The sequence below is a fragment of the Pelmatolapia mariae genome, linkage group LG14 (assembly GCF_036321145.2).
Source record: "Pelmatolapia mariae isolate MD_Pm_ZW linkage group LG14, Pm_UMD_F_2, whole genome shotgun sequence".
Classification (NCBI taxonomy): Eukaryota; Metazoa; Chordata; class Actinopteri; order Cichliformes; family Cichlidae; genus Pelmatolapia; species Pelmatolapia mariae.
The window spans coordinates 32809370-32832492 of record NC_086239.1 but is presented as its reverse complement, the minus strand read 5'-3'; the positions used below and the strand labels follow the sequence as shown (position 1 = coordinate 32832492).

General features: G+C 40.8%; 1 protein-coding gene across 1 annotated transcript; it reads left to right on the top strand.

The window, feature by feature from the left end:
• The first annotated feature begins 876 nt into the window (after positions 1 to 876).
• yap1 (Yes1 associated transcriptional regulator) lies at positions 877 to 22791 on the top strand. Its single transcript, XM_063493678.1, has 8 exons — positions 877 to 1500; positions 2631 to 2866; positions 12335 to 12453; positions 13350 to 13463; positions 18071 to 18234; positions 20292 to 20419; positions 21457 to 21569; positions 22350 to 22791. The coding sequence occupies exons 1-8, from the start codon at positions 1300 to 1302 to the stop codon at positions 22583 to 22585; spliced, it is 1311 nt and encodes a 436-aa protein (XP_063349748.1). The 5' UTR covers positions 877 to 1299; the 3' UTR covers positions 22586 to 22791.
• The last annotated feature ends 332 nt before the right edge of the window (positions 22792 to 23123 follow it).

The following is a 23123-nucleotide window of genomic DNA, read 5'->3' as shown; positions in this document are numbered from 1 at the left end:
TAGTGATGATAGTTGTTTTTTTTTGTTTGTTTTTTGTTTTTATCTTTGCTCAGATTCTTGGAAAAGTGTTTATCTATATTGTGTCATAATGCTATAAATAAATCCTGTAAAGAAAAATGTGATCTGCCAGTGTTACTTTAGTCAGGTTTTCCGTTTTCAGATGCACTTTATTGTAAGTTACTATGAGCTTTAGTTCAATATGAATTTGATTTTCGTTTTCTTTTTTGTCCTTTATTTTCTTGTTTTTACACTAGAAAACTTTGGTAACTTTGAAAAAAAAAACATTTACAAACTTGTACAAGAAAATGTCACTTTATAGCATCAAATTTGAGTCTAATTTGGTTACACTGTGTTCATCTGTGTGTATGTATTTTCAGTGCATCTGCAAGTTAGTTTAATTAAACTTCCTATGTAGTAGTGTTTTTTTCTACGAGGCATCCAGATTTGGGCTAGCAAATGGGCCATAAATGGAGACCATAATTCATAAGGTCTGGCCCAGATTGTCCGGTCGAAGATTACATAAACTGTAAAGGATATTACAATTCCATTTGCTGTCAAAATAAGTAGATGTTAACGTTAAAAAGTTGTGACATGTCTTATCAAAAATGTATCTTTTGGAACATAATCTTTTACTTTTAATTTCACACTTTGTTTAATTGGGAAAGGTGCCCGCTAATAAAGGGCTTGGCTTTTCCAGTCTACCTTTAAACGCTCTTATCCCAATCGGAGCCGTAAGTCCCGCCCTATTGGTGATTACGTCACTGGCGTCATAAAGTTTGATGTCCTCTCCAAAGTTTAGATCCGACTGGGGCTAAACTTTTTTTTTTTCTAGAAAGTGAGCTGCGGAGATTTGTACCGCTCACTATGAGCCTTGCTTAAAAGTATATCAACAACAGCTTGGACTTGGCCCGACACCGACAAAAAGTTGGACTCTTTCACTCAACCGTTTGTGGTGTTTTTTCGTCTTTTGTGGCTGCATCTGCGTTTTTTGGGGGGACGAGAGCATAAATTCCAATGTGGAGTTTATGCGCTTTGTTACGTTAACAAGTATGCCAGCAGGAAACAACAGGAAAAGGCTGTCTTTCATTGCAGATTTCGACAGCTAACACACTTTGGAAGAATATCAAGTGCTCGACTTGTAAAGTTTAGAATGACTCCGAATAACTTTTACTGAGTGTCGTCGAGATTTTCAGATTTCTCCCGGCGTGGAAAAAAAGTTTGGGATTGGCTCACGTTTATTTTTTAACTTCCGAAGCCTAACTTTTTTGGGACATAAAGTTCGAAGACTGTTTTGGGACAATGGATCCGAGCCAGCACAACCCTCCTGCCGGACACCAAATCGTCCATGTACGGGGCGACTCTGAGACTGACCTAGAGGCGCTTTTTAACGCTGTGATGAACCCGAAAGTCAATACCGTGCCCCACTCTGTGCCCATGAGGATGAGGAAACTGCCAGACTCCTTCTTCAAACCACCAGAACCAAAGTCTCATTCCAGACAAGTAAGCCCGCCCTGGTTTTTACTGTGCCCGTACTCAGAAATCACGACTAAAAAGCAGGGCCCATCTTGTCGAGCTTCGGCCTTCAGGAGCTACGTGACTGGCACTTAGTTAATAGTTACTTCATCCTTCTCTGGTGCCATTTTTAGCCTTCAGCGTTATTGTTTTATTGGTCAGTCATCTTTGAACACACTTTTTTTAAAGTCTTTAAGATATAATAACTTTATTCAGGCGGACTTGTATTGACATGCTTAAATGAGTGTGCATTTCCATTGATGGGTTGTTTTTTCCCCCCCTCAAACTGCATTTAATTTCCATTTAACACATTTCACAGCAAAAAAAAAAACAGTAAAGGCTGTGAGGGCTTTATAAAACGTCGGAAACATTCTCTTGCAGTTTTTGGCCATAAGTAACCAAGAAAACCGATGAATATTGCTTAGCTTAGAATAAATTGTGATTAGATAAGTGACAATGTAAAAATAATAAGGGATGGTTTGGTTAGTAATTCATGTATAGCTATTTGCAGACGGATAACCGTCATGTTCGTATCATCTTAAATTTCTAATCCGACTTTTTATGTAAACAACTTGATTTGCTGACAGGAAGTCATATGATGGTTAAATTATCCTATATTCACCCACAGCCCCTCCCCGATCCCTTCTTCCATTTCCAGCTCTTCCAAGTTCCCGGTCGCTCCCCATAACTCTGAGGACTTTTTGTAATTAGTGCGCATGCGTGTTGGTGGCAGGCCCTGAATACCTCCCACACCCGAATAAGTCAAAAACATGCCTTCACATGCACATGAATAGAATTTATATACACTTTAAAGTGATTACAAATTATAAGGAGTGACTGAAATATTAAATGGGTAGAAATTATGTAGACTAGTACACACTGTCATTAAATTAAGACTGTGTTCTGTTTTTCGTTCCTCAATCCATTATTGCACTTGTATTTGAAACGAACAAAGCCGCATATTTTTTATTCTTTCATAAATATTTAATTTGTCTTTACATTTGCATAGTGCCTTTTTTAATTATTACATGATAATTGATGTTTTTAAGTGAGGGTTTTCACTCAAACTCCCCAAAGAAAACTGACTCGGCTCATGTTGTCTCTCAACCCCAACACAGGCCAGCACCGATGCTGGGAGTGGCGGAGTGCTCATCCCTCACCATGTCCGTGCACACTCATCCCCTGCTTCCTTGCAGTTAGGAGCTGTTTCTGGTGGCTCACTGTCTGGCATAGGCTCAACAGGGGCCTCTCCTCAACATCTTCGTCAGTCTTCTTATGAGATTCCTGATGACTTGCCCCTACCAGATGGGTGGGAGATGGCCAAGACTGCCTCTGGCCAGAGATACTTCCTCAAGTATGTATGCTGCCATGAAGTGCATCATACAGTTTGTAAAAGTCTCAGAATGCTTGCAACCTGAAATGTTTTGAAAAATCGGTGATATTCATCTATTTTAACTTTTTATACTTATTTTATACTTATACCTAAGGGCGATCGTGGCTCAAGAGTTGTTGGTTCGTCTTGTAATCGGAAGGTTGCCGGTTCGAGCCCTGACTCTGACAGTCTCGGTCGTTGTGTCCTTGGGCAAGACACTTCACCCGTTGCCTACTGGTGGTGGTCAGAGGGCCCGGTGGCGCCAGTGTCTCGCCTTTGTCAGTGTGCCCCGGGGCAGCTGTGGCTACAATGTAGCTTGCCATCACCAGTGTGTGAATGGGTGGATGACTGAATGTAGTCTAAAGTACTTTGGGGTCCATAGGGACTAAGTAAAGCGCTATACAAATACAGGCCATTTAACATTTATTTAACATTATTACATCAGACGTCAGAAAATCCCCAAAATGGGAAATTTTGCCTAATTTTATGAGAACATTTTATATTTGTGCAAGTTCTAAAAATGTGTTTAAAATTTTTGATTGCAATTTTACACATACATATTGTTGGAATGATCTTACTGATATTTACAATATGTATATGCCTGCTTATAAAGCAGTACAATCACTGGTTCAAACTCTTTTTTTTTTTTTTTTTGTTATGACAATGAAAGTTACCAAAGAATTGGTCTTGTGACAGGTCTCTATAGAGACCTCTGTACTACAAAGCAGGATTTAATCTTATCTGGGTAACTTCTGGATTAGCTCTGAAGTTTAACCCTTAACCCTAACCTGCTCCGGAACAGGTTAGGTTCCTGATTAGAGATCAGCAGGTATGAAATCACCACCTACTGACCAGGCAGTTCTTCGGAAACTGGCATCACCCTTCCTGAAAAATCCCTCTGTGGGTAGAGTAGGTGGCTCTAAAGTTTTTCAGTAGTGTCTAAAGTCTTTGTGTTAGCCGATGAGCATCGGTGATAAATATAGATTCATTCCCATGTTGTCAGCAACAATTTTACTCTTTGATAAGTGTTAGTCAGTAATATACAATCCTAAAACAGGACACCTATACTGCACTTTCTAACCTCATTTCAAATTTGTACATAGACTAAGCCTATATTTGAATTCTGTTGTTGTATTTAAACTTACTCTTAAATACTTAAAAGACACAGATTGCAGCTGAGAGAATGAAAACTATAACTGTCTTATGCAAATTTGATTGAAATAGTTGATAACAGCTCATCAGATTCTCCAATATCTTAATGGGATATTTTTATCTGTTAACTCAGACAAGTGGCTACACTGTAATAATAGCTTTCTAACTAAACTGGATACAAATACTTACATCATTTATGTAACCTCTTCATATTTTTCTCATTTTAAAGTTTACTCTTTCTTTGTAAAATCAGTTACTAGTACACTAATCAATGTGATTGTTCAGACATTACCAGCACCACCTCTTTCATGTGAACTCACGTGTACCTCGATAAGTCCTGGGTTAACTTAGTGAGTTAATAACCAGCTTAGTGTGACCACTTACCCCGAACGCCAGTGTTAGGGTGAGTAAATTTGGATAACGAAGGATACCCTGGGTATGCTGAACTCGCTTCGTAGTACAGGGCCCAGCTCTCAATACTACATCTCTATTCAGCATACATTATGCTGACAATGATTTTCAAATCTGTTACACAATAGTTGCCACTGTGTCCAGAAAGAGACAATTGCAATAGTTAAATTGTAGGTTATTAAATTTGGTGGGCTCAGCAAACAAGAGAAGTCTTTTGAGCAATGATTGCTGTATCTAGTGCTCCTTTTCTTGGTCTCAGGTTTCAGTAGAGACAATGGACCACTGTAGCTACCCCAGACAGAAAAAGACAGAGTTCTGCAAAGCTCCTCTGCTACTCAGTAGATCTTCTTCGCATTAATGATCCATAGTAATGTAGATTTCTTGTTTGCAGGTACTGTAGAGACCTTTAGGCTTGTCACAGGATGTATCGATTACTTCTCGGGTTTTGAGGGCTTTTGTTCTTTAATACTTTTTTGTGCATTTGTTACCCTTTTTATTTCCACTGTCTGTAGCTCTGGGCAAAGATGGGTTGAATTATTCATAAAAGTGACGTGCTTGTCAACAATTTATGTTAATGTAATCTGCTCATTGTGAAGCCTTCTAAAGTTTATGAACTCTTCAGCAGCTCTTGTTTAAAAAAGGCTTGACACTCAAAGTCCTCATTCTTTACTCTCTCAAAGGCAAAATGTTGTCAGTTCTAGGAAATGTTACTCTCTGACGCGGAGTCTGGACAAACATGATAGCTTCAAACTTACTTGGATCCCAAAAAAAAGAGAGCTTTCATTACCACATGTTTTAAGGTTGCACATCTGGAGAACATCTGGCCCATTTTGTGGAGGCCAAAAAAATAATGGACAGGGAATAGAAGAATCAAAATAGTACTCTCAAAGACTCGAGATCTTTGCGGTTCTTTAGAGTATTTTACCGCCGTCCTAAAATACTGATAAAGGCAGAATAAAATATAACGTGTATAAAATTGGCAGTATAAAAGCCATAAGTTCACAAGTCAGGTGTGTTAACCGAGAGTCTTTCTGTGTATAAAAACAGTCATTTGATCTCACTGGTCAGTAATATTTTTTTTTAAATGCTAAACTAGCAAATTATTCATAGATGATATAATATATACCTGTTTATATAGCGTATACCTGAGGGCCTCTTCCTTTCAACTCACATAAAGTTTGATGTTAACGGGATGTGAAACACATTTCTTTGCAGAGACTTAACTGTTTTTCCAACTGGCATGTTATACAACCAGAGTGAGTATAGTACACTGTGTTTGTGTTTGAGTACGGAAAACGCGAGGAGACATCTTCCACACAGATCAAAGAGCAGATATTTGATCTGGAATAAAAGCAGGCTTGCCAGAGCTGCTGGAAAAGACACTCCCCTATTTATAAACAGGGGCTGTCTGACCAAGATGTGTTACAGAGAGAGTGAAGCAGAGCAAGAGTGTGCGTGTGTGTGTGCGCTAGTATGGACTAGTGGGGGTGGGGAGTTGGTCACCAGCTAGGAAAGCAGAGAGTTGGGGGTTCACATTTCACTCTGGTTGCTTGCTGTTGTCCTTAGAGATAAATGAACCCAGGGTTGAAGTATTTTTTTTTTTTTTCAAGATACTATTTGTTTATTAGTGCACTGCAGGATTATGCGTAACAATAACTGGCCTCTGAGTCGGTGAGTCTCTAGATTTTGATGCCTCACTCCTTCAGAAGTCATGCTCTGTTTTGGTATGAATGGAGCTGTGACTCTGTGATGGTGCCTCTCTGTGTCAATGAAGTTAAATGGCAGCCATGTGGAGATCACTAGAAGAGGGGCCAAAAGAAACTGTGTCCTCCCCCTTTGTCCCAGCAGCGAAACAGTGATCTTTATTCAGACGACGGGCCTGTTGAGACTCATGTGAGCCTTCCCGAAATAGACAAATGGCTGACATGAAGTTTAAAGATGGGGGTGAGAGAGTGGTGGCTTTGTTAAGACTTTAACCTTCTTCACACCTGAAGTTCTGATTTTTTTTTTTTTTTAATTTAGTTTAATTTTGGTGTAAATACTAACCAGTGATCATAAGTGATGATAAGTGACAGATTTAGCACTTTTTTTCTCCTTTAGAGTAGCAAATGGTGTTGAAGCGATATAAATATCATTTGATAAAAGTGATGCACTTTTTAAACCAAATTTTAAAAAATGAGACATTTTGTTATAACTGTTGGTGGTGATCAATAGTCGCAGCCCTAATAGTAATCAGAGTCAAATAGGATGCCGTCTTTTTTTGTTGTTATGGCTGTTACATAAAAACAAATACTTGGAGAACGTCAACAAAGTCTGTTGACCTTTTGTCTTTTTCACAGCAGTTTGCTGCGGCCTTTGATTTATGACAGCCAGGGCACAGAGGTTGGGTCACCTTGGTTGTTGGTGGGACGGGGGCAGGGATGGTCTCCAGGGGTGGGTCATAAACTAATGAAGGTTTCTAATTTAGACACACCGGTGAACTAGGAGGGGTAATCACTGTTTCCGGGCGCTTATTAAATGCAGCTTTGAAAGAGCTTTCAGTTCGTGGGAAGTCAGCTCAAAGCAGAGTAAAGCTCTGGAGGGGGGGAGGCTATTATCTGCCCTCAGGGGCAGGTAGATCTACGTGTTGATGGACACTTTTGTCTTTTCTCGACTGGGTTTTTTAAATGTTTTGATGAGCTTGGTTTCACATGAAAAGAACAGACTATGTGTCTCTCTTAAGGTTTAACTCTGCAGTGGCTAAAGATGATTCATGATTAGATATGCAAGGAGATGATTATCCACTGTGAAGAACTTTAATAAATCCTTTCTTTAGTGTTATGTTTTTAGAAAACAAATTATTTTCTGAGACTTACACTGCTGCAGAGTCCCGGGTAATCCTAAATCGGCTAATAGTCAGCTTTTACTATACTCTGTCTGTGATTTCCTGAACATCTGTTGCACTAAATACAAGTCAGAGATTGCCTGTTTGCACAGGAAAGATGTTTATTTGGGCCTTATGCTCTTGCTGTAGTACATTATAATAACTCTGTTATGCTGATTTTAAACTATAAGATTATATTGATAAATCAATTCCAGCAGATAACATGGTAATATTTACTGCATCTAAAACAAAAATGGCCTACTCAAGCTTTAGGCTCTCCAACTGTTGCCATCAATTGAGCAAATAAAGCTGCAATTGCAGTGTTATGTTGTCTTTTAAACCATAGCCAGACTCTAACTACTTGACAGTTTTTCATCTAGTCATTAATACTGTAGTGATGTAATAAATTAAATAAAAACAATATCAATTCATTTTTAAATTCACTAACAATTTTTACCTTTATGGCTTGGCTAACACTGATCTTATAGTAAATGAAATAAATGGTATATATAATTGTTTTGCGACTTCAAATTTCCATAGAGTTTAAAGTGATAAATATGCAAATTGGTTTTCATTCTAAGACGTTGTAAACTAAGACCACTTGGTCAGTCACAAATGGTGCTGGGAAGACTGGGCTGTAAGCTTGTGCAAAGCCCTCATTTGGAGCAACTTTGTGTTTGACAAACTTTTGGTTTATTGACCACACACAGACAAGAACCTTCCTGTTCAACTTTGGCCTGTCAGCTCAGTACACAAACCGGACTGTGAGAAAGTCAGACTAATGTTTACCAAAGGTTTGATGTAACACCTCTGTTTCAGACATCAATGCCTCCACTGTCACTAAGGGCATCTCCACAGAGAAGTAGTCTCTGAGAGGTGGACCTCTCAGGTGGGATTTAGAGATTTCAAAATACTCGGATAACCTTATTTTAATATTGATATATTATTTGACTAAAAATATGCACCTATTAATTAGTTTGCAATGTTACCTGGTAAATAATTAAGAGAAGTGCTTATGCGGAGTGCTTTGCCAGGCAAGTTTTGCTTAAAAAAACCCCCACCTATTAATCTTTAATCACAACAATCCCTAAAATTACATTCAATCTTGAAATTACTCTTAAAAAATAAACAGCGGAAAAACCGAGGAACATTCAGTCCTGGTACTTCATGAACTAGTTTCCTCATTAATACAAACCACCCTTCAAAGGGAAACTTAAAGCCACAATAAGGTCACAAAGGTTGCCCCAATAATCTCTCTTGATGATGTCCTGCTGATAGAGAGGCAGCCAGGCATCTCCAGTCAACCAGAGTGGAGGTGGTCACCCTCAGCTTAGAGGCCTGATTACATCTGGCCTCCCCCAGTGCACTCTTAAGTCATTGGCTTCAACCAACTTCCAAGCACATACTCCCAGGGTGGAGCTCCTGTGGTCTGACGATCCCATTTTTAACATTTGACAACTCAGCTGTGGGAGTGCTTCATCACTGCTGCACTTCTCATAGCTTCACTCCCCTGTATTACACCAGCGAAATGCAGCACTTGACATCTGGCTTTGAAGACGTGCAATTTCAGTGGAATAAACAGTCAGCCTGGACTGAAATCGAGCTTTGATCTGGTGTTTTGAAGGTAGCAGAGGTTATTTGGAGACTTTATTTTTTTGAGTAGTAAATTCTCTACAAAGCCAGGTGCAAACTGCCATAGTTTTCATGAGCATAAACAGGCAGGCTGTGTGTTTGTCATACTAGTTTATAATACTACAGTAATTCACTGCAGCTTTTGAAAAATCAAGTGGGGGAATTCAAACTTTTGCACTTGGATCTCGTAAGGGATTGTGAACCCTTTACAGCGCACTCCGGAAACCTGAATCTCTTAAATCTCAGACTTTTCAGTCAGTCCTTAACGATAAGCACTTTGTATTGTATTTTTACTCCAGTTAGTCCTGAGCAGGAAACTTATAAGTCATCCCATATCATTTCAGCAAAGTAGAGTTTTGCCTTCATGCCTCAGCAAGACACGGTCAAACATGACAACTTGAGCAAAAGATGGAAAGTAATGGATCGCATTTAAAAGACAGTGCTCTTCTTGGCTGCAGTACCTGGTCATTTGCAGAAGAAATGATGTGTTATAGTTTGTCTGTGATGATTCCCAGATGAACATGAGACCTTTTTTTTTTTTTTCACACCACATTGTCCCATCATCTAAACTAGGATTTGGGGTTGGAACACCAAAAGATGTTTGTGTTAACAAAAAAAAAAAATCCCCCTTAAGGGACTTAATTTGGGGGAGGAGGATGTTGTTGTTTATGTAAACCATGTGACAGAAATAGAATATAGCTGCTAGTTCATTGTTTATGGATTATAACGTGTCTATACAGGTTACATTTTTTGTGGCATGTAGACTTATTTAATTCTGTCCATTCATGTGCTCAGTGTGTAATCACACAGCAACAGTTTGTGTGTAAAGACTCAAAAGACGCCATTTATTTTAAGCATCCTCTTAATGTTTGGGGTCACAGCTTGAATGAGAGTTTTGAGAGCACAGTTTCACAGCTTACTTAAAAAAATTGTAAACTTTTTTTTTGCACTTGTATGGATCAGGACCAACCCCAAAAATATCTTGCCCATCCCCGGGTATGCAGTAGGGGGCAGGGTACAAAGGCTGCCTTGCTGTGCTCGTTGTGGTGTCAGAAACATGTAAAGACAACACCGAGCAGTTGTGACCGTGGGGTTGCAGATCATCAGCAATTCCTAACAGCAACTGGTGGCCTCCAGCCGTCCCAACAGTTGCCATGACATTGTTTTGTTTTATGTTTCACCTACAGGAAGCCGTGCAGCTGACCATATATGGTTCGTGGCAGGTTCAGTGAATAGATTATCTTTTAGTTTTAAAACCTGGTGATGAATTACTGACTCTTGGTAACTCATTTACCGGTTTTCTCAGTTTCTTTTCAATATTGTTCAGCACTATTGAACTGAAAGTAGATTTCATCACAGGCTTTTAGATCATTATTGCCTGTATTTTGAACTAAGGCTTTGTTTACAGTTGTTGTGGTTGATTTGATCAACGGAAGTTGGCGGTTCTAACTAGTCTTTGATAGAAAATTCAATATACCTTTTATCTGTGCATAACTTCAAGAATCTGATTTTAAGGTTTTAAAGTTTTATGTTCCTATCATTGTTTTCTTTTTTTCCCCACTTTTAGCAGGTTTTTTTTTTTTTTTTTTGCCATTGACGTGCAAGGATGTGCAGGCCTCTCATTTACAATAAACCCTCCCTTCCCTTTTACCCTAGTGCCCGTCTCCCTGCCTCCTCCCCTGTTCCCCTGTTCTCCCCCCACCCCCCCATAACAAATGTCATAGTTTCCAGAGTGGGGAAAAAGGCAGGAAATGGGGCAGGGCGGGCACTCAGACTGTAACAGAACCACAGCAACTCACACAGCCAATGGAATTCAGAGGATTTGCTTCTGTAGATTTTTTTTTTTTTAACTTTCACTTGTTTTTTTTTTCTTTTCTCCAGTTATATGCCCCTCCTCTCCCTGACCTTTCTTTCTCAAGCCCCCCCCACCCCACCCCCCCCACCCCCCACCCAGTCTGAGCAGTTCCAACTATTTTGCTTGGTTTGCGGTGCTTGTGTGGGTGTGTGTGTGTATATGTGTGTGCGTGTGAGGGCTGGGGGAGGGTTCGGTAGGGGATTTGGCAGCTCCTTTGATCAATAAAGCATAAACAAGAGGGGGCTTCAAAATGGGCTGCATTGTATCGGGGGAGGAGTGCTGAGTCAGGTCCTCTCGCTCTCTGGCCTGGGATCGAGAGCAGACAGGCAGGCTGGGATTACCGCAGAGACCAAGAGAAACTCTCTGAATCTCTCATTTCACCCAGCTGTTCCAAAATCTGTGCTAATGGCGTTTAGGGATCAAATTAACAGTGAGTTGTAAAGAAACGCAGTGGGTGGAAGGACACCATTAGAACCTGGGGTATAATGGATAGCTGTGCGTAACATTTAGGTGCATGACAAACAAACTATTTTTGCCATGTGTGTTGAAATAACTCAGTCAAGTTACATTACAAATGCAAGATTTGTGGTGGTGTATGAAACAAAAACACTTGAATTTCATGCCTTTTGTATGAGATTAGTTTTTGTTTCTTTTTCAAAAAAAATGGGATAGTTAAAAAAAAAAGAGAAAACAAGTGAATAGTGGGGTTTTAGGTCGTAGCTCAGTCTGTGCCTTTGTCAAGCAGGTGAAAGCTTTGTAAATGTGGCGCCAGATTGTTAAAGCCCCTGACACTCTGTAGTGTCCGAGCCGCTTCCAGGAAAAAGGACCCCCTGCATTGAGCCCTGGGACTGACCCTCCCTCAATAGAGAGGGTCCTGCTCGGGAGAGGAGGGCTTCCTGTATTAGCTTTCCATCTTAATCAAGCAACAAGTACCAACAAAGCACTAATTATCAATGCCTTCACACAATGAAACACAATGCCTCCTCCCCCAAGCCTCAATCCTGTTCGAGCAAAGATGAGCCAGAAAATAGATGGAGCAACATTGTTTGATGTTACAATGGGTGTTTTAAAACCAATCATAGGCCGCTACACATTTTCAAGAAGCTTTCAGCCTGACTTGACTTATTTTCATTTTTTGCAATGTGCTGCTTTTGTTTTGTCTTATTTCAAATATAATTTAATGTTTTTTTTTTCTTTTTTCATTGTTATTCAATACACATAGATTCAATTTGGTTACAAAAAATGTTCAAATCCAAATCATGAATGAATGAGTAGTGTAAATCTAGAATGAATCCAGGCTGGAACACACACAGTCAACATTGAGTTTCGCTTCCAGTAACAGTCATCATTTACAGAACGGGGGGGAGGGGGGTAGATTCAGTGTTTTTGTCCATGAGGTTGATGAAATGGGTCTGAGTCATCATTTGTGTGTTGTATTGACATAGCCCTAGTTTGACCTTACTGCTTATTAGTTGTAGGAAATCATAGATGGTCATTTCTGTGACTTATTTTTATTGGCTCTCCTATCTCCTTACAGCCACATTGATCAGACCACCACTTGGCAGGATCCACGCAAGGCCTTGCTCCAGATGAACCAGCCTGCCCCTCCCAGTTCTGTGCCAGTCCAGCCGCAACCTATCATGAACCCAGCCAGTGGTGTGTATCTGTTGATTTTGTCAAATTTTGTTTTTATATCAGCGGCAGTGCATGAAATGCATTGTGTAATTTTCAGCAGTGAATGGCAATTATTTCAGTTCTTCCTTTGCACAACCTTCATAGTGTATTTTTTCAACATGCATTTTTTTGTGTGTTCACATATGTAAAGCAAAAAAAAATAAAAAATTTATACCGCACAAGTCAGGTACAGTCTGGTTCTTACCTGTTACTACTTGGTGTACCTCAGGTCTGTCCATACAGTTGGAATTTGCCCTAGGTGAGGGAAGACTGAGGCAGAACGTTACGCGGCCTGTTTGACATGTTTGGGAACTCTGACTCAATAGCTATTTTTGCACATGCACACACTGTGTGATGTCCTTTAAAGCCATGTGAGAATATAGCAGGGAATCGGTCCACTGAAATCACAGCAAGCGAGTGAGCCTCTCGTCCTTCCTCTTGCATGCTCTACTTGGCCGCCCCTCCTCATCTAAACAAAACAGAGTTTCCAGTATTAGAATGCATCTGAAGTGAACCATCTCCAATCTGGTGCTACATGTCAGAAAGGCCAGTTTTGGACGAAGGCCAGATCAGAAACTGGGTAGAGATTAGAGATTACCGATCCGGTAACCCATTGTTGGTCATCTGTCAACTGTTGACAGACAGGATTGTTTGATTTCAGTGGCTGATGGCAATGATTAATTCAGAGATGAAAGATTATGACCATCTCTAATTCTTCTATTTATTCCTTTTGCTTTCTATATGGGAAGTTTTTGCTTTGTTTTGGTCTCTTTGTCAGCTGACTGTAGGAAGTTTAAAAAATTCTGCCAGTCAATTAAAGCATAGATTGAACCTGTAGGATCTCTTAGACTTTGTTTTATTTGGCATCGTCCTTTTAGGACCCCTCCCTGATGGCTGGGAACAGGCTATTACAGCAGAGGGAGAAATTTACTACATCAATCACAAGAACAAGACCACATCCTGGCTGGACCCACGACTTGAGCCACGTTATGGTGAGTTTGCCTTAGACTGTGATTGTTAGTGTTAAAGTGTGTTGTATTGATTAAATATAGGAAAGTCATTGTTAGACACCTGAAAACATAATTAAAAAATGTTTACACTTGAGGGGGGTGTTCCTTCTCCACTTTTGGTTCAAAGTTAATGTAACCACACCAGAGTGCTTTGGGCTATCTAGACATAGCATTGGTGGTTGAAGGCAGGTTTTGTTAAAACCCCCACCCTTGAAATTCACACCTACACTTTTGTCAGCCCTTTTAGTTATGGCACAACAGCTGAGTTTGCCATTAATCCCTCGGGCCAAACTAAAGTTAGCTCCGAGTGTGTGGTGGTCGGGGTTGGTGAATTAGTGACAGAGCCAGGTACATGTGTTCGGACTACTCTGTGGCCATGGGAATAAGCTAATCCTCCCGTGTGCCAGAAAGACTTCCAGAGATGAGGGCTTATGTCACTCTGACTCATTTATTCTTCAGGTGACATGCTTTTCATCACTGAAGTGTTCCCCAGGGAACTTTACCCTGGTTCACAAAGGCAACATGTGTGAATCAGCGTGCGGCCCGCTTAAATTTAGTGTTAGTTTTTTACCAAGCATGGCCACTTAAAGGGCAATTTTTATGTAAGCAATTGTGTGTCCCTGTTCTGAAAGCAGACAGGAAAGTTCAAAACAGAGTTGTAAGGGGAGTGGGGCAGCTGGGGAGAGATGGAGGCTTTAATCGGCAAAGCTCTTTGAAGGTTTATAAGTCTTGAACACACAAGGCTGCTGGGCCCCTGAAAGCGAGAGAGGGGGAGAAAGAGTGAAAGAGACAGGCTCTTAACTCATTATGCGCCATAAACATGATTTTGTTCCACATGGTATAACATTTTTTTTAATAATAATTGTTAAAACGTCACATTTATACTGCTTGTTTTTCTCATTTGCTGCAGTTTGTACCTTCTTAGGTTAGAAAAATTGTAAAACTTATGAACTTTGAACTGTTTTTTAATTCCAGTAGTTTTGTTTGTTATCATTTTTTTTGTATGCATTTGCACTTTTGTACTATTTAAGTAAGCTCCTGCGCTTCAGAAACCCCTATACTGCTGCTATGTAGGTCTTCAATCATAAGCCAACTGCTTTGATAATGGAGGCTAATTTGAGCTTTGAGAAGAAAAGCAGCAGAGTGCCTTTAACTGAGGGTTGTTGCCGGCTGCCTTCCCCCTGTGTGAGGCCCAGTGCAGGCACAGCCCCATTCTGCTGTAGCTCCAGACAGACTTGAATCTTTGCCAGGCCTCTTTATTCTGTGTTCCAACTCTTAATCTGTTCCAGACCTTTTCAGTCAAAGAACTCTAAAGAGGGGAGGGTATGGGAGTGGTGGAGGGGGGCAAGGCGAAAGGGGAGGAAAGAAAAACTGAGGAATAGAGAGAAAATGACGATGGGATAAACATGCATCCTGTTTAAGATCCAAAAAGGTGGTGAGCAAGCTGCGAGTCCACGGTGACGTGGGAGTTCAAAAGGGGACTGGCTAATGTGGATGTCATTTCCTGTATGTGTTGCTGTGGGCACATACAGGAAATGACAGCAGAAAGACAAAAAATTCCCCTGGGACTTCAATGTTTTCATTTGAAGACTTGGTGTAATACTGTTTGAGTACTGTCAGACTACTAGACCAGAAAAGCTGGAACCTTGTTGAAAATGTCGCTGTCATAGGGTAGTTTGGCATTTGTGATACAGACAGAATTAAGAAATGTTATGTGGAAAAAGTCAGGAGCAGCTTCTTAACTCTCAAACAGCATCCCGGAGTACTTTGGATAGTTTATATTTGAGTTTTCCCATGTTAAAAAATATTCCTTCCTTTTTTTTTAAATTGATGACAATTAAATGGAATTGAGTGTAAGCATTAATAGATTTTTATTAGAAGTGTCAGATACAGCTGTATTAAAACCTGTTAGCCTACACTCTTGATTTTCGCCTGACTTATTTTTTTCATGCCTCTCAGAGCCAAGTCGGCACAGGCTGGTTTTAGCTTACTGAGTACAAGATGATAAAACTTTGTTTGCATCACATCCAGTCTGTTTTGCCGCTTTACTTATCTTGACGCTAGAAATACAACACCTTCCCAAGATGCCTTTTTTTTTTTTTTTTTTTTTTTTTTTTTTTTTTTTTTAACTTGTTAAATCGAAAGCAGGCAAATATTTACTAAGTCTTAAAAGGTGCTGAGGCCTGGTCATATAGAGAGCTTCCCACAGCTGGCACACCCTCAACTTTACCTGCCCCAGGTGATCTTGTGGTGTAATATGCCTGCCAGTGTGATTGACTGATAAAGGGTTGTCGCTGGCTCGTTGTCTTGCAGGAGTGCGTGAAGAAGACAAAAGGCAGACAGCATTAACTTGTCTCTTATCTGACTTGCTCACCGACAATCACTACCTCTATGTGCTGCTTACTCAAACCACCTCTCCAAAAGTACACACACACACACACTCTCACACACAGTCTTCTTTGCCTTGAGTGGCCTCCTTTTAAAATATCAGTCTGGCCCTGAAATGAACCTATCCTTGGCAACTATCTCACCCACAGATGTAATTCCCTTCTTTGATATCTGCATTGCTTGTGCATAGTTCATCCAGTAACATTGGTTATTGTTGCTATTTGGTCTGCAAAAAGAGTCCTTGACTTGGCTTTGCAGCGGGAACTTTGCTCCCCTGAAGGAAACCGTTGACTAACTAATCACATAGTTGTGTTGAGCATAATTTACTTGGCAGAGAACTAACAAGGTTAGCAAATCTTCTGATTTTTGTAGTTTTTTGTAAAATTAGGCGAAACTACACGATCGATCTGCAGGATTTTTTCACCTTGTTCTGCAAATTGGCTGGAGGAGGAGGTGATTGGAAGCTGACTTCCCTTTGGCAGTGTTCACATGAATAAAAGGTTACTGTCATAAATAGAAACTGGGGTCAAAATAAAGACCCAGGTTTTGACATTAGAACTTCTCCTTTATCTTTTGGCTTTGTGTATCAGTGGATCTCTCCATATGTGTCCCATCACTTTTACGCAACTCGTCTTCAAAGCTAAGGCCTTAACAGATCTGCAGCTGCTGACATGGCCCATGCGTAGAGACTCCATCATGAGAACAGTTAATGGTGCCCCGATGGCGGAGCGCTCCAGCCACAAAAGGCTTCAGTATCTGCCAAAGATAAGAAGCAGGGAGAAGTAACAGTCTCCCACGGATTCTCTTGACGTGTGTGGGAGGGAAGCTGCCTACATGAGTCTGTGTGTGTGCGCGCGCTTGGGGTGGGGCTGCTGGGGAGACATTGCGGTCAGAGAGGGGAGGGGACGGTGGAAGGCAAGGCAAGGTGGGGCCTCCAAAGCTTCCCAGGGAGAGCCCTCAGCTATGGTTCATTCAGCCCCTGCAATAGTGTAAACAGACAGTGATTGAATGGTGATGAGAAAGGTGCCGGGGCGGGCAGGACAGAACAGAGAGGGCCAGACCCGCATGAAAATTGCGCCCCCGCCCCATTAAAGCTTTGTTTTGATTGGCGCTTCAAGCACATAAGCAAACAGCACACCTCGTTGGCTCCTTTATTGTTGGTGCAACACATTCACGTTTACTCCACTGCAAATGTGTGACCTACTTTGCATGCATAGATTGCAGCATCGCATTGTGCTTTACACTTATGTTTATTAGACCCACCCCCACTACACTGAAGAATAACAAAGATTTCATTTGGGAACAGCTGTGTTTTCAGTACAAACACATTTGTTCTGATATTGTAAACATGTAGTCGGCTTACAAATGCTTAATGCAGTAACATTTGTTGTGTAAAAGAGCCTTAAACGTAAATTTAGAAGTGGTACTGTGTTTGCATTACCTTAGGTAGGCCTGCACTATATTAATGGGCACAGAGCAATCATATTGCATGCATTAAATCAGCTTAAGTGGACACATCAAGCCAGGGTAAGAAGGCAGTCAGTCTCGAGGGATAAGCTGCGATTTGTTTAGAAGGAAACAAAACGCACAATGAAAGGATAAGTCATGACTGATGCAATGTACAAAACTAACAAAGCTCGTCTTAGTCAGCGAGTGGGAGGAGATCAGGTCTTACAGGAATAGTGATTGTTTTAGATACTAGGTGGACAACTTGTGCTGGGACTTCCCTTGTCCTACACAACCTGCTGCACTGGATCCTCTTTTGCAATTTCACTATGTCGACAAATGCACAAGTTGTTGGTCTTGTTATGTAGTGTTTAAATGCAGCGATGCATTAAAGAGGTGAGGTAGCAGGAAGTTTCTGAAGAGAGATGGGAAGATACTAGTTTATCTAGTCTGCTAACTAGAAATCCTGTATGTTAGTTTTATTGCCAGCTTCTGAGAGCTGACATTGTTAAATTTGCATATATCTCAATATAGTAAAGTCCAAAGGATAAAGGTGTCTCATAAGCACAGCACTTAAGTTTTGCTGTCAGGTCTGAATATCCCCCCGCTTTGCCTAAAAAATATTTTGAAAGTATAATGATTGTCCTCGGTATTTCCTTTACAACAAAGCAGTTAGCCACCATTTTTTGCAAAGTTTATCCTTGTCGTTACAGCATTTGACTGATATGTAAACAACTTTTATTTTGGTTTTGTAGCTCTGAACCAGCAGAGAATTTCCCAGAGTGCTCCAGTGAAACAGGCCGGGCAGCTGCCTCCCAGCATCAGTGGAGTTATGGGAAGCAACAACCAGATGAGACTTCAGATGGAGAAGGAAAGACTGAGACAGAAGCAACAGGAGCTGCTTCGGCAGAGACCACAGGTCAGGAATCAGAGTTAAAGCAGTTCAAAATATTTTTAAGGCCTTTTGGAAGTGCCAGGGCCTCATGGAAGAACAAATACTTTTCAGTATGTTTCCACCAGGACACTGAACCTCAAACTGTTCATTTGCTGAATGGGTGCAGCAGCAAAATGTTTACACTTTAAAATGTACAGCTTTAAAATCTTGGCAGGGATAGTGGTGGATCCTAAGCCTCTTTGATCAGTCTTTATTGTTACACCACCCTGCAGTGAAGTCTTGTGAGTCATCGTCCTTAATAATTATCACTTCCTAAGGTTGATGTGTCACAGTGGTGCCACCCACGCAGGGTGGAGCGGTAGTTTACTCAAGGCTGTGTCATAGTACCAGATTTGGAGCTTTATGATTATGAATGAGAGTGCTGGTGACTTTGTTTACCATGCCTTGGGTTCAGATGGGTTGTTTAAAGTTCACTGTAGGACGTGACCCGTGTGTATGCATGCATTGGATTATAAAGGGAAAATTATTGGAACTGTCCTTTTTAAGAGAATATGCTCTGCATGCTTATGTAGCCTGGTTACTGTTGGCTTTTAAAGAAGGAGATTATGAGAGCATGATGAGAACAAACGCTTTCTTTCAGATACTTTGAACTATTAACTATTTTAAAAGCCTTAAAATCAGAATTATGACTTTATTTACAATTTTTGTTTTTGTTACGTGCATGACAAGTGCTCGTGAGCAAAAGTGGGACCAGGCTATTTCAGTGAAGCTGCCTGATTTCACCTAGTGTCTTGTGTAGACAAGCACAATTAAAATGATGGATAGAAATTCATCAGTTATGTAAGGAAACATGAGCAACTGAATTATCCAAGCCTCAGACATCCACGGCCACCAGTTAAAATGGAAAATAAAATGTGGAAAGGCACTGCAGACCAGGCAAAGATATAAAGAGGGGTTCTGTCTAGCCGCTAGATTCCAATAAACCCGAAACCCCTGTAACTCTGCTTTGTTTGGATTATGGTGGCTATAATTTATTTACAAATCCTGTAGTGTGTGTCAGGAGTACATTGCATAATGCTAGGCGTGTATGGGGAGTTCAATTTTGGAGCAAAACTTGACACAAATGGTAATGTATGCACTTATGCAGTTATGTAATGAAGAATAGGTGAGTGGCCTACTTAAAACCCCTTTGTAAGGTAATTAATACTACAGGAAATAAAATGAATTATTGATGTTGCATTGACTATGACTAGCTTATAGTTAGTCCTTCACTTATGTATGGCAACATAAATGTGAAAAACTGTAGAAATGCCGCAACACAATGGAAATTGCCGCAACTTCAAATGCAGATGAGCCATCAGACATGCCTTGTCGAGCGTGTGCTGCTCAGACAGCCGGTTTAGCTAGCTTTAGTTTTACGTGGTTTTGATAGTGTCAGCAGGTCATTTATCACACAACTGCAACTTTTGGTTCAGCTGAAACTGTTCCAAACTTCACTGCAACAGCTGTGTGTTTGAAGAGGTAAATTTGCTTTATGTACTTATTGAAAGCGTAGGCTGCCTCACTTTTGTTTCAAGGAATGCACAGATGGCAGATATCAGCAACCTATACTGCACTACATGCTACAGTGTCACTGAGCCAAGGTTGAAACGTAATCTTATTACTGACTACTTATACTTGATTTATTTTACTTGCTGATACCAAATACTAAGTAGAAAAAAAAGTATAATTAGTGCATTTCCAATAGTGTCTTTGTAGAAGTTTAATGAAAATGGTGACTATGGTCAGATCTGTTCACATCCCCTTAGAAGGAAGGGGGTGAAAAAGAAAAACATGACTTCATATCCTCAACCTTATCTGATTCCTCATGTGTAGAAAACAATTGTCTACAACTGTGGCCGGCCCCTCATGTAATATGACACCGTGCAAGGAGAGAAATGGAGACCAACATGTCTGACAGCAGACCAGTGAGGCTGTAAAAAAACGCCTCCATGAAGCTCTAGCTGTGTATAATTAGCTTTGGATGTTAGGGGTGATGTTGACAGTGTTGCTCATGAGTTTTTGTGTCTTATTATCTGCAGGAGCTGGCTCTAAGGAACCAGCTGCCTACCAGTATGGATCAAGATGGCAGCACAAACCCTGTGTCCTCCCCTATGGCTCAAGATGCCCGGACCATGACGGCCAACAGCTCTGATCCATTCCTCAACAGGTTCGGTTTATACATAAGCCAGGCGTGTTCTGTGTGGAACAAAATAAGGAGACAATCAACCGCTACAGTCTGATTGGCACCAGCTGACTTTTGGTTCAGCCCATCAGACTTTATCCTGTTTTAGGGATCTGTGTGCAAAACTTTTTGAGCTGTGGTAGTAAAAACAGAAGGCCAAACTCTGGGCCATAACCCTCTTCACATGGTAATGACTCATTCAGAGCAGCAGCTCTGTGCCTGGAGTTCAATGATGACCTCTGGTGTACAACTGCTGCAGTAAAGTCAGTCAGAGCTTAAATGGCGACGCATGTTATGAAATAATACAAGACCACTCTTTTATTTTAAGAGCAAGACACCCCCCCCCCCCCCCCCCCCCAAAAAAAAATAAAATAAATAAATAAATAAATAAAGTAAAAATCTGCTGGTCTGAGGCTATACAGATTTGAACAACAAAGTTACAGGAAGCTTTTTATTGTGTGAATGCTGCCCCACAGTATGCTGGGAAATTATTTCTAGTAGTTCAAGCTCTAGTTCTTCTGTGAGCACACAAAGTGAGGAAAAGAGCTGAATAGCAAGCAGGCCATGAGAACATGTGGTCCAGTCAGTAGACAGGCCAACCTAATCTCCCCTCCTCCCCCTGTTCCCTGCACTCCTCTGCGCTCACAATAGCCTCATTCATCGTGCCTCTGCCATACTCTGCCTACATATTTTTCTGCTAATTAGTATAGGCTTGTCAAATGTCCTCTCTCTCATTTTGTCTCAGTTGCCCCTTTCATTGCTGCTCTTTGCCTATGTACTGCAATATAGTATAGATTGAAAAGGGGGGAAAAAAAGTGAAGCTCACTTTCAATGGTGTCACTGCAGATTAGTCATCACGTAGCCTTTCTAGAGGGTTGAACCATTTAAATGTGCATGTATGTAAAGGGAGTTAAGGCCGCTGATTTCAACAGTTCACTTTTAAAGTAAAGTATAGGCCATTAGAGTTCATTGGTAACAGAGCAGCGTTTCTAACCAACATTTCATCATTTCTGCATTTCCAGCGGGACCTACCACTCCAGGGATGAGAGCACAGACAGCGGCTTGAGTATGAGCAGCTACAGTGTCCCTCGCACTCCAGATGACTTCCTGAACAGTGTGGACGAGATGGATACAGGTGAGCCACAGAGACTAATATTTTGACCCAAGTGGAATAAAAGTGCTCAGTCAAAATAAACAGGCTGGAACCATGTCCTGCCGAGGGGTGCTTAAACATTTTCATTAACCAGTCAGATAAAGTTTTTTTAATATGAACAATTTAGCCAGATTCCTTTCTTGCCGTTTGCTTCCTGCAAACTTAGACTTGAGTCTTTAAAAGAATTGCAGCTTTTAATCTGAAAGGCTACATTTTTAATATAAGAACAAAAGAGATGTTTATTGTCCTGAAAACAGAATGTAGCCCTATTAGGGAAACGGATCATACAAAGGCCTAAGAGATGAGGAGATGGACATAATGACATTTGTATCTGTTTCACACGTCATACTGTTCTGATTAAATGCGTCGATGCATGTGGACATCAAAACATATTAAATCCTAAACAGATGCAAACATCTGACCTGAATTCTTGACTCTTGATTCATTTCTGTCTGAATGGGAGGGACCGCACTTCTTCTGTTGGTTTGGCTTAATGATTTGCTCACGGCTGCTGATTATTATTGTACATATTTCTGCATTCCCTTCATAACCGAATGCCTTTTTGTTCACAAGTCATTACTGAAATGATTTAAAGTGAACTATTTTAATACATAATTATCATAAGATATGCACTAGCTGAAGTTGAGGTTAAAAGTGACTGGTACTGAACTGCTGTAGCCCTGAGAAACTTTTTCACACCTGTTCTGGAGCAAGTAACATCAAACAGTATCAACATTTTTTTTTTTCTTCCCTCTTCATCAGGGGACCCACTTGCACCCTCCATGGCAACACAGCCCAGTCGTTTCCCTGACTACCTGGATACCATTCCTGGAACAGACGTAGATCTGGGCACCCTGGAGGGGGAGAGCATGGCGGTGGAAGGTGAGGAGCTGATGCCCAGCCTGCAGGAGGCGCTGAGCTCAGACATCCTCAATGATATGGAGTCTGTGCTGGCAGCTACCAAGCTCGACAAGGAGAGTTTCCTCACATGGTTATAGAAAAGCCGAGCTGGCCACTCCTTCCTCGCTCCTCTACCTACACTCTGAACTTCTGCCTGCTCTAATCTGTGAAGGAATCATAGATGATTTTATCAGACATTTCAGCAAGCCTCTTGGGACTTCTGTGTCTGTGTCAGCATGTAAGGCCAACCTCTTTTTTTTTTTTTTTTTTTTCTTTTCCTGGCAGTATTGTTCTGTTCTCTTCACTGGTTGTATTATCTCTGTATTTTGTCTGTGTCTTCAAGGCTGGCCTATGAACAGACAATTATGCAAGGGTCCCCAAATCTTTCACAGGCCTGTCAGTGAATCTAGGGCATATTTACCCACTGGGCAGGTGCTTCCACTCTTCTGCCCCGATCAGTTATCCCTGGAGTCTCTGGAGCCTCTTTCTTGCAAAATAGCGTGACGCATCACTACTTAACTGTATTTGGGACTTTTGCATCTAGCTAGTAGCTTTATATTTGGCCTCATGTTTTTATTCTTTTTGTTGTTGTTTTTTTGTTTTGTTTTTTTCAACAAGCCTGAAAAACCAAAAATG

What these genes read in the sequence shown, in the direction of transcription:
- yap1 (XM_063493678.1), top strand. Translation starts at nt 1,300, where the DNA reads ATGGATCCGAGCCAGCACAACCCTCCTGCCGGACACCAAATCGTCCAT. An exon ending in CAAAGTCTCATTCCAGACAA is followed by an intron (nt 1,501 to 2,630) that starts GTAAGCCCGCCC and finishes ACCCCAACACAG; the next exon opens with GCCAGCACCGATGCTGGGAG. An exon ending in ACGACTTGAGCCACGTTATG is followed by an intron (nt 13,464 to 18,070) that starts GTGAGTTTGCCT and finishes TTGGTTTTGTAG; the next exon opens with CTCTGAACCAGCAGAGAATT.